At 40.4% G+C, this 20119-nt stretch overlaps 1 protein-coding gene and 1 long non-coding RNA gene across 7 annotated transcripts in view; one reads left to right on the top strand and one right to left on the bottom strand.

The window, feature by feature from the left end:
* ERCC6L2 (ERCC excision repair 6 like 2) overlaps window positions 1–5714 on the bottom strand; it is a 58428-nt gene extending 52714 nt beyond the window's left edge. For 3 of the 4 annotated variants that reach the window (XR_010370766.1, XR_010370767.1, XM_064439435.1), the window contains exons 1-2: window positions 5381–5714; window positions 1531–1955 (exon numbers count right to left, since the gene is read on the bottom strand). Coding sequence is in view for 2 of the 4 variants with exons in the window: in XM_064439435.1 (XP_064295505.1) it covers window positions 1531–1955; window positions 5381–5399 (444 nt within the window). In the remaining 2 variants the exon portion in view is untranslated. The remainder of the gene's footprint in view (window positions 1–1530; window positions 1956–5380) is intronic. The other variant, XM_064439431.1, reaches the window with a different exon arrangement.
* Window positions 5715–5726: 12 nt separating this feature from the next.
* Window positions 5727–20119, top strand: part of LOC135310663 (uncharacterized) — a 96372-nt gene continuing 81979 nt past the window's right edge. Inside the window, exons 1-3 of one of the 3 annotated variants that reach the window (XR_010370770.1) lie at window positions 5774–5815; window positions 10066–10181; window positions 12399–12732. This is a non-coding gene — a long non-coding RNA (uncharacterized LOC135310663). Of the gene's footprint in view, window positions 5816–10065; window positions 10182–10435; window positions 12733–15876; window positions 15968–20119 lie in introns of those variants that run through there. The other 2 variants (XR_010370771.1, XR_010370769.1) reach the window with 2 other exon arrangements.

Raw genomic sequence — 20119 nt, 5'->3', positions numbered from 1 at the left:
TATAAATCACAAACAATACGGCTCAGCTAACTGACAAACATAAGCCAAATTTTCTGTAAGACTATATCAGTTACTTGCTACTTCATGAAGTTTAACCAATATTTAATCTTTCATACAGACTAATTTTTCTAAACAAGCGATTATCCTCTTTTACTTCATATCCACTGAACAGCCTTTCCCATACTGAACTTGAAGAACATACTGTTTTATAAAAAAAATACACAAGATATTCTTCAAAACTTCTACCTTTCTTCTGCAAACTTGACACTATGATTAAAAGAAATAACCATCAGATGTGAATTCCGCATAAGAACACACTGTCACTGTGTGATAAGCGTGACCACGGCATCACAGAATCAGTTCTCAGATTCAAAAAAAAAAACAAGAGATGGAAGCAAGGCAACTCACTCCCCCCCCCAGGTTACTGCTACCTTATATAGATGATTCTTACTATATGAAATCAGATATCTGTAGTTCTGAGCAGAAACAAACTTCCATTAACTACCAAGTTCTTAAACTGCCATGGATAAGAAACATGACCAAGCTTAGGTAAAACATAATGTAATCGGACACAGTTTAGTTTTGGTGAACATCTGTTAACAGATCAGCAGCAGCTATGCAAATCCATGATATACCCCTAAAAGCTCTATCCAGAGAAGTTTTGCCAGTTTTGTTTACTCACTCTTGTCAAGTTTGCTACAGAACAATACTACTTTGCACTGATGGGTGTCTGTCAACATTCTCCTAAACAGAAGGGCAACAGATGCTACAGCCACAATTTTTCAGTGAAGGAATGAGTTTGCATTTGACACATGGAGGAAGAAAAGAGGGGAACAAAGACTAGCCATCATAACATTCAGGCTGCTAACTTAAAACCAAACAGATTAAAGAGAATTTTCAAACACAAAACCACCCTAATTTCAGTCAAATAACTAACTCATTTGGGCCCCACAGATTCAAAGCACAATGGAAAAACTGAGCTATACTTTGTCCTTTCACCAACCCAAGTTGGATTTCTAAAAGAGTGATAAAAATAACATAGAACACCTAAGCACTTTTTTCCTGAGATGGGAATAAATGTGTCTGTTCCTTCTCATTCCCAGTAGAGTCGAACTACTGGTTTCCATAGAAAAGAGGAAAAAGACAGGTAAGAGCTGTAAGTAGTTTTAGCATACTCCAGTGCAAATTACTTCTATGATGCAGAGGTAGCAATCCTCAAATACATTCAAGGTAAAATGAATACTATCATTTTAACTACTGTAGTTTCATGTGCTTACACTAAAAGGGGCCACATCCCAGTTTTGTGGCCTGTCAGAAATGAATCCTAAATACAGAAATGGCTCCTGGCTCAAAGCACTGTCCTGGATGGCCATGTCCTGCCTCCTCCAACTCCACAATAGAAAAGTAAGGTTAAGCTCCACCGAGGTGGCATTTCTCAAATACCTCATTTTAAAAGGAGATTTACACCTCACAGAAAACACACTGACAAAGAGTTATCTATTCTCTCAAGATAACAATCAAAAAGAATACCTGTATTGTCTTCCCAAGGCCCATATCGTCTCCAAGAATACACCCCCTTTTATTAGCATAGTGTCCATACAGAAATTGGGCTCCTTCCCTTTGATAATCACGCAGGTATCTGTTAATCGTATATGGGATACAATCACCATCGTCAGATAATTTAAAAGCAGCTGCAGGAGATAGAAGATTTCGGTCAGGAAAATAAGGCTTTTCCAGATCACCATCATCAAATATTAAGCTTTTCCAGGGTCCTCTACTGGCTTCGACTCTACAAAGTTCAGTTAATAGTATTTTCCTTTCTTTGCACTCCAAGAATGATACAACAGCATATGATTTTCCACTCTTGTCCTTTTCAATAGAGGATATTGTTCCTTCATGAAGTTTCCCATTTTCAAGACAAGGGGCAAGGCATTTCTCCCCAGTACGCCAATTATCTGTAAAAAAACCCAAACACACACACATAGTGATAAACTGGTCAAATGTACAAAGTATTGCATTCTGTCACACCAATATAACATTGGATATAAATTTATTTGACAAAATACATACAACTTAAGATAAAATATTGTACTGAAGGTAGCACTAGAATTAGGATGTCGATGACTGTTGAGAACCAAATCCTGAGCTAGATATTAAATTATAATTTGCTGAAGTGCTGCTATTTTATAAATATCTACAAGTCTACAGGAAAAAAAAATCCCATGTAGAAGTCATATTCTGATACAGTAAGTTGTTCCACAGTGGCTTCACACAAGCAAACACCAATATGCCGATGCCCGCAGGTTTAGTGTCCAATTAACTGATCAGGTGAACTGGACAAAAAGGCCTTCTATATTAGAGACGCTTCTAATCCATCTGACTCTAGTACTGCAGTGTCAGTAAATTGTTTTACAAATATAAATGCATAGGAAAACATCACCTTTCTCCTAATAAAGACTGGAACAGGTAAAATAAACTTATGTTTAGAAAAAAACAGAAGTGTACTTTAAGAACACTTAGTAGTATATCATTTGCCTGTATTGTTCATCAAAATGGCTAATTACTCTGTAAACTGCTTACATAGCTGTACAGTCTGGAATTGGTAAAATCTGTTCTTGTACGCGGTCTCCTACAGCCTTAATGCAGCATATCTAATATTAACAACAGAGGTGACTGAACTGCTTCATTTACAGCTCTCTCAGTTTTACATTTCATGCACAAAAATGGTATGTATGCTGCTAACAGAGAAAGAGGAAGATAAGAGCCGCTGTGTATCAGAGTCCACAGAATCCACATCGTACTGGCAAGGGAAAACCCAACAAAATATCCGCATCAGAAAAAACAAGGCCTTCATGCTTCATAGTAAAAAAAGACCTAGTAAGTAGTAGCTGCATACAAAGTTTTCCAAATTTGAACTGAGGAAGTGTTGGCCTTTTGTGTTTGTGGAAACAATTTCCAACCTTCCCCTGCTAAGCTGTCACAAGACAGAGAGAGGAACATATACGGTTCATTTCAGAACTTCCATTGTTTCTTATCTGTTTGTTGGAATTGGTTCTGCTACTTCTGTGAAAGTGATTACCAGCAGCAGTGAGAAACTCCCAAGGAAGGAGCAAGAGAGAGCAAATCTTGCAACAGAGCAAGTATTCGTACCTTGCAACTATGGTAGTACGTCCTTCTGGGTCCATCAACCCAGTTATTTTTCAGAGGTACGGAACAGAAAAGAGGAAGTCCTGAAAACAAGAAACTCCACCTTCCCCCACTTTTACGTGTCTGTGCAAAAAAAAAACCTCATGAAGAGGATAGCTTTTTCTTACTAGTTCCTTTCTAGTTCTTACTAGTTATGAGGTCCTGGAAGCATACACTCACAGTATTATTCTCCACAACATATTAGTTAGATCAGTAATAATTATACTTCATTTTGCAAAATTAATTAGGTTATATACATTAAAATAAAACAAAAACATCCATGTAGCCCACTATTCTGCAACAAGTGGCTGTAAGTTGACATCCAGGTAACAATAAAAATAGTACAAGCATACAGAATATCTCTCTTCCAAAATTCTTCATCCTTAAGGTATTCTATCTGCAGAGATTTCCTGGGCCAGGTGTGGTTTTTCTGTTTAGCAAACCCCAGTGGCTCTCTCTCTTTCAAGTAACTCCATTCCACCTTCATCACATGCAGATTTCTTGCATTCAGTGTCTTCTGACTATGAATTTCACAGGTCTGCTCTCTAATACCTGACAAGCTTTTGCCTGCTATGAACTTGGATCCTACAACCTTAACCGATGGCCCATTGGTTCTTATACTAACAAGATCATAAACCATGACCTCTCCCGTTAGATTCTCAATTTTGCAGATCTCTTTCATAACGCTCCCCATAATCCTTGGGAAATTCAACACCGCACCCTGTGATCGGTCCGTAAGCTTCTCCATACCTCCAGCCATTCCTGATGACCTTCTCAGAGACTTGAAGCTCAAACATATGTTTTTGAGGCAAAGGGTGAAGTACAGACAGTATATTCAACAAACCATACATAACCAATCTCTTAAGCTTTAAGGCATGTTAGTGTCTCATACATGCTCAAATCTGTACAAAAAAAAGGTGCACGTGAACTTTGTCTTTGAGCAATTTCTCAAAATCAAGAAGCAAGCCTGAAAAAAATGAAACCAGCTACGTAGAGCATACTGTTAAATATGCAAAACAAAGTTTAAAATAAGGGAGAGCATTTCCATAATTACTTTCTTTTACAGCAATATCTGAAGTGACATGCAACATTAAAGGCTCTCAAGTTAAAACTATGATTTAAGATAACAGTGCCTTTCTTTTTGACTAAGCATTTACTTGAGTTTAATGAGTTGTGTATGACTTCTCAGAGTTAGGGTTCCAGGTGCAAAGTGGAATAAATCACATTGGACAAGAGTTTCAGTATTTCCAAACTGCCAACGCAGTGAGAAACAAGGCACAGAATGAAAAAAAAAAAGTGGAAAAACAATGGTATTGAAGATACCACAGCTACAAAACCCCTGAAAATAACGCTATACAAGCCAAAGCAAGAATTGCAACTTTAATTAGCCTGATACACTAGTGTGAACCAGAACTATAATTTAGCTAGGGAGCTATCCTTAAAAAAAAAAAATGAAGGAAATTATCTGGTATGGCTTCCTAACATGGGTACAGTATACACATGCTGTCAAGGAAGAAAGCTGGTATTTAAGATGCCTGCCTGTACTTAACACTTTTATCACAGCTGAAAAAAGTGTGCCATTATATATACTGACTGTACTAAATCACACTGCTAACGGCCTACTGTCACACTCTGGCTCATTTCAACAACTACTCCTTCACCAAAAAAAAAAAAAAGAAAAAAGAGCAAAAGTAATATTAATGCTTTCTATTTCTCTATTGAGGTTTGACCACTTAAGAATGCAAATGGATTTTTAGACTCCAATAAATGATTAAAAGCAACACTCAAGGAAACTATAAAGTAAAAGCATGGCCCGTCTTAAATTGCGAAACTTAGATCGAAAGCTGTTAAATGAAAGAAGCTACCAAAAACCCGTAAGACGTTGTCTTCCAAGAGATGTTTTGAGTCCACTTAACCACACCTTCCCACTCGTCTGAGGAAACAAGCTCAAACGTTCCTGACCAAGACAGTTTTCCTGACGAAAACACGTACCGGGCCACACCTGTGGCACCCAAACACGCCGCCCCGCCGCCAGGCGGGGAGACGCGAGCGCGAGGCAACGCCAGCAAGCGCCCACCGCGCGCCTCGACAGCCTGCCCACCTCCACACCTGCTCTCGGTTTGCACCTGGGCACACGTGAAGAAGCGACGAGCGCCTGAGCACCGCTCTGGAAAGACACACGGAAGGTGCTTACCTGCGACACCGTCACACATTTTAACTTTGGGCGCGCAAAGCCCGGGGTGGCGGCACCCAGGGGCCGGCGGGGACCGCAAGTCCCACGCCCCTCCCCCACTCCCACCGGACAGGCGCCGTGGGGAAGCGGCTGAGGGGAGCCCCGGGCGCCGAGGGGGGCACCTCAGCGCCCGCCGGCGACGGGAGCCGCCGCTGGGGCCCCCATCTCCCCCCCACTGCCGGCCCCGGTAACGGCGAGGCTGCTCCCCGTCACCCCCGCAACCGTGCCCGGGGACCGGGGCGAGCGGCCCCTCCGCCCCGCCGCTGCTCGCCCCGCCCCCACGGGCTCGGCCACCGTCGCGCTACCGGGCCAGGTATCGCGAGAGCAGCCGCGCGGCGGGACTTCGCTCTTAAAGGAGCCGTCTGTGAAGCGGGGAGGAGCGGGGCGTATCGCGAGGTTTGCCGGCGGTGTCGCGAGGGGCGGGCGGGGAGGGGTGTGGGCGTGGGGCCTGGTGACGGGGGAGCGCCACGCGTGGGGAGGGGGGGGCTCCGGTGGGGGCTGGGCTGTGCCTCCCGGGCTGGTGGGGCGAGTCACCGGGAGGGGCTGGAAGGCTCTAGGCTTAAGGCGGGGCCGTGTTTCACGGACCAAGTTAAGCGCTGTTTCACGTAGGCGCGCCCGAGGGGGCGCGTGGTACGCGTCGGGGTGCTGTACGGGTCTGTGGCACCTGCGACATGGGGTGTCGGCCCTGAATGCGGCCCCCGGTCGGAGCATCGCTCTTCCCGCTGGAACGGTGGTGTCTTGGCCCGCGCTGCCGGTGCTGTAATGGAGCTTCTTCCTGCGGCCCGTGGTTGTAGCAAAATGCCCTGGACCGTGTCCAGAGAAGGGTGACGGAGCTGGTGAAGGGTCTGGAGAGCAGGTCTTATGAGGCGAGGTTGAGGGACTGGGGTTGTTTAGCCTGGAGAAGAGGAGGCTGAAGGGAGAGCTTATCGCTCTCTACAACTACCTGACAGGAGGTTGTAGTGAGGTGGGTGTTGGTCTCTTCTCCCAGGTTACTAGTGATAGAACGAGAGGAAGGGGCTTCAGGCTGTGTCAGGGGAGGTTTAGATTGGATATTAGGAAAAATTTTACTGAAAGAGTGGTCAGGGTCTGTTGGAGCAGGCTGCACAGAGAGGTGGTGGAGCCACCATCCCTGGAGGTTTTTAAAAGATGTGAAGATGTGGCACTTCAGGGCATGGTTTAGGAGACATGGTGGTGCTGCGCTGACGGTTGGACTTGATCTTAGAGGCCTTTTCCAGTGTTTACGATTTTATGATAAAATTTGTGGGGGCGGGGCGGGGCAGGGCAGAGAAGGGACCTAAAGTTATTTTCTGAGAAATTGGGCAGGCAAGGAAGCAGGGAGAACAGTTGGTGCAATGGACGGTGGAGCCGGTGTGCTGGCAGCTGGCAGCCTTGCAGCTGGCAAGGTGCAGAGGAGTTAGCTGCCGTGGGGTGACTGTAGCGTGGTAAGAACCAGGCATGCAGTAAGAACCAGCATTTGGGGAGGAGGCTGAAGTGAGAGAGGCCCTTGTTCTACCTCTGCCAGTTTGCAGAAGAGCTTAACTGTATGCAGTAACACTTTGCAAATTATAAACTCAGTCAGTAACAACCATCTTGCTGAAAAAAATTAAACCCCACCAAGAAATCTGTCCAGATTGCCTCATACCTCAGTGGCAATTTAATAGAAGGTTACATGAAAGGCAGGAGTTCCCAGATCCTTGCCATTACTTTGCCAGAATGCTTTAGGATGCATTTAATATTGCAATGCTAAGTAGTCTCAGTCACGGAAGTTAAGAGTCCGTAAGTATTGTGCAAGATCTAGTTTTAAAGCAGCTTCGATTACTTTTTTAATGCAGCAGATATAAGTTTGGGATGAATCTCTGTCATTGTTTCTAATTATCTCATAACTTCAATCATTTTAATGGCATGTTAGGGAGGGATTAAGCATTAGAGAAAAAAACCATGATCCTTTTGGTATGTGCAGTAAAACTGTACAACGAAGATGGATGGTCAGACTGGCTAATCAAAAACCTACATCCTACAATATTTTCAGAAGCAAGGCAAGGCAATAAATTTTCTAATACATGGGTCTACGTGCTGTTTCTGCATGCAGCTGACGTGCAGGCAGCCACCTGCCTGCTCTAAGAGTAATAAAGACTTATGCAACTTGGAGCAATTTTAAGTTGCTTCTTTTAGTTGCATGCTATTAGCCAGAATTTTGTTCTAAGAGAAGTTAATGAAAGATGTATGGGTTTTGATTAGCCAGTTACATTAGAATAATGGGAGAGTAGCAAGCATGAAAGCACTGATACAGTTGCTGCAATGATAAACTACATGAATATCAGGCACCACATACTTTGGGGGAGGTTGTTCAAAAATAAAATGTAATATAGAACCGATAAATTACGTTGTTTTAAAAACATATATGTAGTCGTGCACTTAAATGCATTCATTCCAAAGGAATGAGCTATACCATCATAAAACCAAAGCTGAAAACAGGATGACATTTCAGATTTTTAAAATTTGGCAAAATAAACACAATGTAACTTTACCATGACCTCAGGTACTTAATACACCTCAGCCCTCAGAGCATCTTAGAAAAATCAGTGAGAATATAGGCTCTGATTCTAAGGCAAACTTTTAAACTGGATCATGTTTGATGATAAATGTGTGTTTATACCACAGAGTGTTTATTTAATGCATACTACATTGCATTTGATTCTTACTGAGAAATTTGTGCTTAATAAGGACCCTTTCTTGCAGAGTACAGCTGTTACTTTATAGTCACAAATACAGTATTCTGGCCTTCACAATAGAAGGAAATAAGGAACAGATTAAACTCTTGTTTAAAACACTTTAATTTTTCTAATAATCAGGCAGTAAAATTCTGCCTAATCTCCAAGGATCCCGTTCTGCTTTTATGTCAGTGGTAAGACCTCAGTGACTTAGCTGGAAATAGAATTGTACCTGAAAATCCCAGTGAAGTCGCTAGGATGAGTCCCCATTACAGTTAGGTACACTCTTCTAGCTCTTCCCTGAGGGAGAGAGAACACACCCTTAACAGGGGCAGTTGGTTAGCATGTCAACACGTAGTTTTCCTCTTGCCATTGAAATTCCTCTCCCTGATTACACGAAGTTTCTGTATCTTTATTCCACTGTGGAAAAAAAAGCTAGGAAACAAGCTGGCCCACTGAGATTAGGACCAGGCCCATGATGAAAATGTTTTCAGAGGCCAGAGAACTATTTTGTTCTGTCATGTATCTTCGAAAGGTTCTGGAGTATAAAAGTCCTTCTTCCAGGAAATCTTTCTAGGTCAAGGTAGAAGTTATTTGCTAGGATGTCAAAAATGTCTCACACCATGTTTCTGCAGGGAAAGGTTTGTAAAGGGGTTTCATTTGGGAAACCTGTTGCCAGTACTGAGAAGTTGAATATATCCAAACTCCATATGAGAATTTGAACTCTGCTTGTATTTGACTTAGTTTAGATTTCATAAGTGCCAGGCTCAGATAACAACCAAAATGAATAGGATAATGGGGATAAGCACTTTTTAAATATGTGCTATATCCCATAAAGCATTCCACATGTAACATTGTGGCTTTCCTGTTCACTCTTTGACAGGGGAGATAAATTAACTGATGTGCATCTAAAAAGGGCAGCTTAGTTACATTTATAGCATCAGTATGTCTGAAAACAAAGCTAGATAGTGATTCTCAGATGCACTTAGCATTTGCAAGTCTAACTGAAACCCCCTGGAAAGCACAGGCGCCTAGGATTTTTGAAAATGTCAGGAAGTCAGGTGTTAATGCTAGAAGAAAGGAAAGGTGGTTCAATTCAGTGGTATTAATTAAGCATGGCAGCATTAAAAGTGCTACAATGAGGAACTCGGTAATGTGATGTGCACTGAATTAACATTTTGGAAGGCCTTTTGTCTCTCCAGCAGTTCATTTGCCACAGTATTTTACACATCACCCATTAACAGTATTCAAGAAGCTCTCAGGGTTCTTTGTGGAAATCAAACCAACAGTGCTCTGAAGTGTGTGTAGACTAAAGCACACCCCACAGGGATCAAAGAGGGACATTTGAGCCCTTGCATGCAGCTGCAGGGCTAGTCTCTTTGGGATCACAGAGACGTGGCAGGATAGCTCACATGACTGGAGTGCTGCTGTGGACAGACATCAGCCAGGAATGATGAGCCAGGACAGTGGGGAGCAGAATTGGTGTTTTATGTGAGAGCAGCAGGCATACTTTGAGCTCTGCCTCGTCAGTAGTGACCACAAGATGGTGGAGTCCAGGATCTTGAGAGAGGGGAACTAGCCAAATATCAGGACCTTAACCCTGGACTTCAGGAGGTGGGACTCATGCCTGACCAGCCTGTTTGTTTTCTACAATGAAAGGACTGGCTTGGTGGACTAGGTGAGAGCAGTGTATGTTGTTTATCTTGACTTCAGCAAAGCTTTCACCACTTTCTCCCATAACATCCTCTACACAGAGGCTGATGAAGTATGGGCTAGATAAATGGTCAGTCATGTGGACTGAAAACTGGCTGAACTTTAGGGCTTAAAGGGTTGTTATCAGCAGTACAAAGTCCAGCTGCAGTCCCATTACTAGTGGAGTATTTTGGGGTCTGATAATGGGGCCAGAACTGACCATTTCATTAATGACTTAGACAGTGGAACAGTGCATCCTCAGCAAGTTTACAGATGGTACACAATTGGGAGGAGTGATTGACAACCAGATGTCCTGCTGCCATCAGAGGGGGACTGCCGCAGGCTGGAGAAATGAGCAGGTAGGAATCTCATGAAGTTCAGCAAAGTCCTGCACCAGGGGTGGAATAGCCAACCCTATGCAGCGGTGTAGGCTGGAGATCAACTAGTTGGAAAGCAACTTTGCAGAAGTCGTCCTCCGGGTCCTGGTGAACTGCAGATTGGGCATGAGTCAGCAATGCACTCCCACAGCACAGAAGGCCAACAGTATCTTGGGCTGTGCTAGGAAGAGCGTTGCCCAGCAGGACAAGAGAAGTGATCCTTCCCCTCTGTTCAGCCCAGGTGAGACCATGTTCAGTTCTTGGCTCCCCATGACAAGAAAGACATGGACATATTGGAGAGAGTCCAAGACCATGAAGATTAAGAGATTGGAGCATCTGACTATACCAGAAGAGGCCGTGAGCTGGGATTGTGTAGTCTCAAGAAGAGAAGTCTTAGGGGAGATCTTGTCAGTGTGCATAAATACCTGATGGGACGGTATAAAGAGGGTGGAGCCATACGTTTCTCAGCAGTGCCCAAGGCAAGAGGCAATGAATGGGTGCAAATTGAAACAGGAAATATTTAAGTGTAAGGAAAAGCTCTTCAGCTGTGAGGGTGGCCAAACACTGCCATAGTTTGCTCAGAGAAGTTGTGGAATCCCTGTCCTTAGATATTTTCAAAACCCAGCTGGACACAGGCCTGAACAACCTGCTGCAGATGACCCTGCTTTGAGGTTGGACTAGGTGTTCTAAAGAGCCTTCCAACCTTTGGGGAGAGACTTTTTAGTAGGGCCTATAGCGATAGGACAAGGATTAATGGTTCTAAACTAAAAGAGGGTAGATTCAGGCAAGATGTAAGGAAGGCATTTTTTACAGTGGGGGTAGTGAAACACTGGAACAGGTTGCCCAGAGATGGGCTGGATGCCCCATCCCTAGTAACATTCGAGGTTATGTTGGAGGGGTCTCTGAGCAACCTGATGTAGTTGAAGATGTACCTGCTCACTGCAAGGGGCTTGGACTAGATGACCTTTAAAGGTCCCTTCCAACCCAAACCATTCCATGATTCTCACCTCAAGCATTCTGTGATTCTTTGAGGAAGTCTGTAGGACAAACTGAGTTCTGGTTAACTGCTTATGCTGTCTATTACTTAAAATTTTGAGCTTTAAATACCAGGCAGATTGCTTAGACAGAGTCCCATTTGTCCTGTAGCCCAGTGCCAAAAGACATGGCACCAATGCTTACCTGGCTATATGTGTATTTCCAATCTCATCTTCTGGTAATCCTTAATGACTCATAAGATCTTCAAGTCGTTCTTCTCTTTTGTATCATCAATCATAAAATAAAAGCTTGAAAATGCTTAAGTAAGGATGTCTGGAAATGCTGCACAGCACTTAAAACACGTGCACAACACCAAAAAAATAGATAAAGCCTTGAGAGTTTAACTCAGTAAATCAGATATCCCTTATATTGTTAACTCGTTCTCAGAAAGAGTCTAGCCAGTCCTAAATCTTACTAACTCTTAGAAGCCAGGCTAGTATAATTCTTAGAACCTTCTGCAAAACTGTCCTTTAAAGTTTGTCTGCCAGATGATGTGTTACTCAGCTTGAATAAACCTGAGAGACTGATTCTACAAGTGTTACGAAGTATTGATTCATTTCCTTCAAGTGTCTGGTTAAAGAGTGACTTGAGGAAAATGTAAAGTTTTGTCCTTAAATAAATATTGTGTATAAATGGATCATGTCAGCAACACTCGGATTTCATGATTGCCTGGAGTGGGAACTGGATAATGAGGCTTGTCAGCTCCGTTGGATTTGCAGCAGATATTTGTGTAGGGCAGTTTTGAATGTTTCAGAAAAATACATGAACGTTTGAAGGGCTTGTGGACCAGTCTCACTTATGCTCTGGGTCTGGTTAAACCAAATCAGCAAAATTGTTCTTCAGAGGATCTTTTATTATGTGTTACACATTTCACTTTACAAATTAAAATTATTTCAGAAATGGAACAGAGCTTTCCATTAGGAGTAGTAGTCATAGAAATGGTTTATGGAGATTACAGTTGAGTTTGCTTCCCGTAATCCCTTTTTTCCTTGAGGAGAAAATAAAAAAGTATCTGCTTCCTCAGGTCTTATTTCACATTTTTGAGTTTTGATTGACAGCAAAGCAGGAAGGGAAAGACTTAAAAGTGCCACACACACAGAAAGAGAACAAAAAAGAAAAGGCTAAAACTGGAAAGATACAGTTTTTTATTTTCTTTTTTGGCAGGCATAATATGGCAAGCTGTCCTCAAGAAACAGTAAAGTCATGATTTAAAGCCTCCTAAGCAGATAACATACAAGTGTGATCTGGTGTGGGAGACTGGGACATGCAGCTTTCATAACTAAAATACAAAACCTGGAACACACAACCATTGTAAACAGCCATCTGACTTAATCATCAGGTCCAACCTAGCCAAAGCATCTCTAATCAGATGAAACTGCAGGGTCATCTTGGAAATGTGATGCCAGCTGTGAACTGCTAGGTTCCTATGATGATCCGAAACCAAAGAAAAACTGTATGTAATTATCCTTTTAAAAATAAATCTGTTTTTCCTTTCTGACTTGTTTCAAGCAAATTACCTCATTAATTGTGTAAGCCATAACCTGATGTGTTACACTTTTGAGGAAACATGCAGAGACACACACACACACAAAGGCATATTAGGAAGCAACTGTGAAGCTTTGTTAAAAAGATACGACTCCTGTTTAAACAAAAAAGACCCACCCTATTCCAGTACTGTGAGTAGAATGCAGTGCTTTATATAAGTTATTTCCTGTGTTTCTTCTTTGTGTTTTCTATACAACACCTCTAGCAAAATAGGGCAATTTGATGAAGTGGCAGTTTTTAGGAGAATATTATAGCTGTGTACAAATATGTTAAAGATGTAAACTGCAGCTAGACAAGATAAACTGGGGACTTGTCAAACAATTCACCAGTCAGTTCCCCTAAAGCATGTAACAATGATGCGTTTTCATGTGGAAGGCAGGGATATTTTTGTTCCTGGGGGATTTTTCCCCAACTCTGAAGTCAGTTAACCTCTTTTACTAGGAGGATCAGACTGCCGTTGGTGCCAGAAACCACAAACGTCTGGGACCAGTATGTCAGAGATTATTTCTGCTGAATCAGCTCTCAATATAACAAATACATTAAACCAGTAACCCAGGCACAGAGACATAACACAATGGGAACTCTGCTGTGAAGTATATCTTTGATTTAGAGAAATTCTGACCCCCTGCCCAATGTTCACTGTTACGTTAAAAAAAAACACCAACTTTTTGTGGCACCAGCAACAAATTACAATACTAGTAAAACTATTGTTAAACTTTTCCAAGTCTTTGCTTATGGATAACATTGAAGGTAAAGTAAGAGAAAAACCATTATATGATTTCTAAAACATCAAAGAAACTATTAAGCCAGTTATATTAAAAGTTAATTTAAAGGAATAATCAAAAAGACACTAAATACATTATATATTAAATGAAAAAGCAACTTGCCATGCACGCCTTTTACTGAGTTAAAGTTGTTGTCAGGTATCTGATCATTGTAATAGGTAACATCTGTGTTAGGTTTATTCAAAACAACCTATCAGTTTGTACACACATACATACATGCACATGGTGTGTCACTGGCCCCCAGGCAATCTGAAACCCATTCCTAGTTTGTCACAAGGCTTCCAAATGCGGGTATCAACAATTAAAACTTAAAGCCACAAAATAGTAAGCTTCATTAACATGCCATAATGGCCAAGTCTTACTGTCCAAATCAAACATAGGTAGCTTCCTCAGCTGTAAGAAAATTCTCAGTTACTTTAAACAACACTGTTCTCTTGTTTTCTGTGATTCACTTTATCCAGTAAATTCTGTCTTGAGGCCAGATTTTTTTCAAGATATAGCATATAGAATAAGTTACTTATAAACCACCAAAAGAAACAATATGGCTTACAAAAGGGATTACTGTTACTGTTAAAAACATACATGTTTTCTCTAGCTTTAATTTACCTCAGACAGGTAATAAGTTTCCATATATAAACTTCTTGAAACCAAATAGAAACAAAATATTCAGTCCTATTCTGGGATTGGACCCCAAACTTAATTTTTTTTTCTTATTTTTAAACAGAGCAAATCTCTTTTTTTTTTTTTTTGGTAGTATTTGCTATTAAATTAGTTTTAAATTACTGGTTTTGCTAGCGCATTTTAAGGAACAGACCAGGGCCAAAGTAGGAAAGCATTTATTGGAGTTTGGAAGAATACTTTTGTTTCTGAGGCCGATTGCTTGCTGACTTTAAGTAGACTTGTAATCAAGTTAGTTGCATTGCCACAGGGCAGCACTGAGCAATAGGCCTCCCCTCTTCAGCATGGTGCTCGCTCATGCTGAATGCTTTATTTTGCCCTCCAAAAAGATTCATGCTTTAAGTATAGCAAGTAAGTAAAGCCAAAAGGAAAAAACAATAAGCCAGAGAGAAATAAAAATACATAGGATCCCATTGCTTGTGCTTCCATACAGGCCTACCATGGTATTCGCACAACATTCAAGATTACTGCCAATCCAGAGCTTACCAGCCTTTTTAAAATTCACCTGTCCCTTCTGGGTCAGTCCTAGGGGCTGATTCTCTCTGTGTGGGTCTTGGGTTGTAAGTATAAAAGGCACAAGTGACTCCCCAGGCCAACTGTCTGTTTTGGTTTGTTTTGGTGACTCACCAAAACAAAAGGACATGGAAAAAATACAAATATGCAGTCGTAGGTGTAATTAAAAGAGAAAAAAATAGCAGGAAAAAAAATGTTCCTGAGAGCATTCTTATCACAGCCAGTCACTCATATTGCATGTCTTTTTTTTTTTCTTAAAGAAGAGATTAACTTGTCACTTGTACCCAGCTCTATGTGTGTAGGTGGAAGGGAGTAATTCTGTGTTAAGGCAGATGTGCTGTTATTATGACTTCACTGATGTTTATCATCTAACTACTACAACTACTGAAGCCATAAAAAGAAATGAAGTAGCAGCAGCCACCATAGAAAATGGGGCAGAGGAGATATCTTCTAAGCCAAATTGTTGTCTTGAGGTTCTGTGCCATCTGTACAGTATGAATAGCGTTTGCATTCACATGCACTGGTGTAATATTTTCTAAGAATACTTCAGGCAAAATACAGAAAGATTAAAAAAACTCTCAGTAGATGGCTGTATTCATTTATACATGTATGTATATGAAGTTAATATAGCTATGACTAAGTAGCACAATGACGCCAGTTTTCTACAGAATCCGGGGTGTTCATTTAAAACAGAACATTTGTATAGATACACAGAAGAAAAACACTAAGTAATTAAACTTTTGCTTAATGTACATTTTCGATCAGTACCATCCTTTCACAACAAAGACAGTAAAACAAATTCTTTTAGCTGGATGGATTTAAGCCTTAGTTTAAGTGATTTTCTGAGACAGAATGAGGTTAGTCAGTACCTAATGTTAGGTCGTGTGAAAGCCTAGGTTATTATGTCATCTCAGAAAGATTACAGAAGGCAGAGACCTCCACCTTACCTCTAAAAGGCCATGTAATCTTCATTCCTTAATAAAAAAAAAAAAAAAAAAAAAAAAAGAGGCTATTATTAACTCTTGTGAGGTATTAGGTTGTTTTGACAATGTCATTTTCGAGTTTTATGAATGTATCTTGCAGCTTCACTCAAGATCTAATTCTCCTCAATTACTCCACAGGCTCAAGAACCAGTGATTGCTGGAATCCTCGGTGGATTACCCCTGATCCTCAAGGACATGACAGCAATTCCAAATTAACTTCCAAATACATGTATGTAAACTGTGTATCCTGCCTCAGAAAGAATAATGCACTACATTCACATATAAACAGAACCTTTAAATACGCAACAGATGTTTCATTTTTTGAAAAGCTCTTGAATTCATTGACAGGCCTTTGGCTAAACTGATGAATTAATTTGTTCGGGGCAGATTTCATAAATCCTCTAATAATTCTTACCCTTACACATCTTGACTTGATTTCTGAGATCTGCGGCATGTGTTTTAAATGTTTTAACCTTTACTACTTTAATCAGGTAACATTTATTTCAGGGCTGGATGATGATCGGTCATTGAAAGATATAGTTGACTAGGAAATAAAATCCAATTTGTCAGTTAAACAAACCACATCTGAAATAAGAAGAAATCAGTCTGTAGTACTGCATCTCTGAAATGCGTAGCGGTTTTGATGTCACTCTCCCTTTCAAGAATATATAGTGCTGGATTGCTGAGTGTTGCTGGATGCAGTGCTGGTATGCAGAAACCACAGTTACCATGCTTACATACAAGTCATTTCTGGGGGTGGTTCAAATGTAAGCCTTTACCTCTCTACTGAGATTTATTCCTCTCATTTTAAGGTATTTTTCTTTAATACTTAGAGGGTAGGTACCAATTTAAACAGTGATGAAATCAGTCTGAAGAACAAATTTTGCCTAAGCTGTTTGCTTTGGAGAGGTCTTTAAATATGTTAATGCCTCTGATGTAATGTACTAAATTATATCAAATAATTTATGTTTTTTTAATTGAAAGATGTGTTTGATAGACTGCAATTAAATGTGCAGGTAGAACTGCATTAGAAAGATTTTTGTCTTCCATTGCTAGACAGCTGGCATGCTGGCCACCCACTCAATAAACCTTCATATATTTTCTTACTGTAATGGGACATTCAGAGGGCCAGAAGTTTACAGTCTCTAAGATCCGATAATAATATATTACATTTATAATGTTTTTATTTCTGGTGAAAATGATAAACAGAGCAAATGGCCATTTTTTGCCTTTTTCCGTGATGTTTGCTCACAAATCTAGGTTTAGCTAGATTTAGAAGTCTAGTACATCTGTATGAATCCACAGAATTATGAGTGTTGCCATCTAATTAGAGACACTGACATCCATTCTGTAGTGTTTGATGCTTTCTTGCTCTGACACATTTCTAAATGAACTCTGCTACATCAAGCAAAGTGATGGACTTGTGAAAGAATTTCAGGATTAGACAGTACATAACAAAAACAGAACTGCCCATCTGAATTCAGCCCTCAGAAATAAACAATTCTCATTAAAATCCATCTAGATGGTTATTTGAAAGAGGTCTGTAATTAAGGTTTCTTAGTCTGGGCTAGTTACTTCCTTTAATGTGAAAATGCTGTTCATGAAGGGAACTACGTTTCAGGAGTTAAGAAAGTAGTTGAAAAATGAAATTCTGTTTACTATCTGGAGTTTTTTAATGTTTGAAGCTATTCTGGACACAGGAGACTTAACAAAGTGTATTTTTTGTCCCTTGATGTGTGCGCCAGGTTCTTTCTTGCCAGTTCCTCCATAGGTCATAATAATATCAGCTCTCAGCTTCTGCTAGGAGCCAAGCAAAATATGTTTTAACTGCCTCCTGTCTGCCTTTCCTTTGACGGTGCCACTCATATTGACCTCTCTACCCAGATGACAAATTTAATGACATTTTAGAAATGTAATTATAACAGAGATTTTAAAAACTTGACCAAAGTCATGAGCAACATATTCTAACTTGAAATTAGGCCTTTTTTTTTCAGCAAGAGGTTGGGTGTATGATCACCCAAAACCTCTTCTGACTAGCTTTGTCAAAGATCCTATGATTCTGTCTCCCTTCAGTTGAACTTGGCCCAAAGACTTGGAGGTTATTAGAGGAATCTAGTAGATGATACAATCACGTGTTTTGCAAAGTCATATGAAGATTACAATATATGTGGTACAATATAAAGGACAAATCCAAAGTACAGAATGCACATAGCTGAATATGAGTTCATCCTACGAACTGCCATGCAGTTCTCACAGGAACAACCAGAGGTCATTGTTATCGGAGGTCCTTTAAAGATATGATCTGGAGAAGTCAGTCAAAATCTCCCGGTGTATGATTTGTTTCATACATCATATTAGCCACTCTGTTCCCCTTTCATAAATGATGAGGGATGATTATTAATGAGAAATGAACTGTTTTCATCTTACTCACTAGAAGGGATTTCCTGCAGGGTGAATCTAGATGACACTATTCTCTGGGATCAGGACTGATGCTAATGTGCTGTCTCAATTGCAATAAGAAGGCAAACAGATCCTGTGCCTTTGAGTTGCTCACTAGAAACAAACCTAGCCAGTGGGAAAAATGCCTACAGGAATTTTCAAATTGTTGTCAGACACTGTAGCTTACAAATGCTAAATAAACTGCAGTATGGTATGAAAACAACTATGTGATTACCCAGTTCTTCACTTTGCTGTATTACAAACTTCGGAATGTACTACTGCAAAATTGGTGATAGGATAAACCTATAACTGAAAACCAAATACACCATAAACTGCATGAAGTTATTGTTAATTAATTTTCTTCAAATGCTTTAGTTAATAGGAACAACACCTTCCATCACAGCATATACTGAGAGCAGCAAAGTATTTTACATCTAAGCAATCAAATATGAGGAAGGTGAGTGAAAGACTTGCCCCACAGTAAAAAAAGAATTCTTAGAGTAGCCAGGAATCACATGCCTTTTGTTTCCTAGTTTCTGTGTTCTAAACTCCAGGTTTACACTGCTAAACTCAAATTCTAAGATCTAATTTTACTGGTAATATGTTGTTTTCTATTAGAAGTGTGAGATTCATACAGAAGTCAAAGGACCCCAAACTTAGCTGCAAGCTTAGCTGCAGAAATGCATCATATACAAATCTGCAGTGAAACAGCATCATTCATGCCAAGAAGAGAGTGAGAATGTAAGAATGACTTCTTACATAAACACAGAAGTCATTCTACTATATCAACTAAATTGGGTGTGGCCATTTACATAGCATAACCAGAAAAGAATATATTGCTCAGTGCCTGACTCTGCACTCTGTTTTGGAATGAATATGCCTCTAAGATAAGTAAACGGAGTACTGTTTTACTAAGTTTACATATAATTTTCAATTAAAATACATCGCCAAAACTAGCCAGTGTCTTTTGGCAAAAACAGCCAGTCTACCTGTATACTGAAGACTTCTCCCTGTATTGCAGTATAAGTAGTATGATTTCTAGCTATCTTTTGACTAAGAAATTACTGAATTAATTTGTTTAGGTAAATAGGATAAATTATTCCCAAAAAGTATGCATAATTGCTTACTCACAAAATTATTTATGTCCAGGCTTCCTACAGATGGAGCTATAATGCAGTTTGTAAGGGTCTGTTTTCTTTTACAGCTAAAAAAGGGATGGCATCTCCACAAGTGGGCTTCTTGTTTAGATGCCTTATGTTGTATTGCCAAATTACTTCTATTTGATTAGAGCAAGTATTTTCAAGAAAAGATTCGTTTAAGAGGTACAGCTTCTACTAGGAAGAGTTTTAGGGTTTTATGCAGAAAAGTGGCTTTTGAGTTTGCTGAGCTTCATGTTGCTCCCTTCTAATACTACTGCATTTAGCTTATTACTTTCTTCAATTCTTTCTTCAATATGGCAGTTAATACAGAAGAAGGAAAAAACCAAAGAACATATTTGAAGAAAACAGAGACACAGGCTCAGTGTCATTGCTGTATCATTCTACTCTTGTTGCATGCCTTATGCTGTTTTGCCTTTTTTGTTATATGCCTGTATTGTAGGCTTTGGGGACCAAAGCCATTTTTCCCACACATGGAGTTACATGAATATTATTCTAAAGCCTTTGATTTAGAAAAAGGTCAAATGACTGCAATGTGATTTTTTCTTGGGATCCTCCAGAGTTTTAAAGAGGCATCTTAAATTGTGTGTTTCGTACTCCTCCAATACTTCATCGCTAGGTATTCCTGCTTCCTGATCTTGTGTTGGGCCACTTACCTAGCAGACTGCAAGTAAGGAAGTGCCTGGGCTGGCACCATGGACAGAGGCCCCCAGTGAAGTGGCTGGAGCAGTAGACTGTACGTCCCTGACAAATCTTACTCTTGTGTAACTAAAAGGTTTGAATTA

The sequence above is a fragment of the Phalacrocorax carbo genome, chromosome Z (genome assembly GCF_963921805.1).
Source record: "Phalacrocorax carbo chromosome Z, bPhaCar2.1, whole genome shotgun sequence".
In the NCBI taxonomy this organism is placed as follows: domain Eukaryota; kingdom Metazoa; phylum Chordata; class Aves; order Suliformes; family Phalacrocoracidae; genus Phalacrocorax; species Phalacrocorax carbo.
The sequence above is the reverse complement of the archived record's forward strand: the minus strand, read 5'-3'. Positions and strand labels throughout refer to the sequence as shown.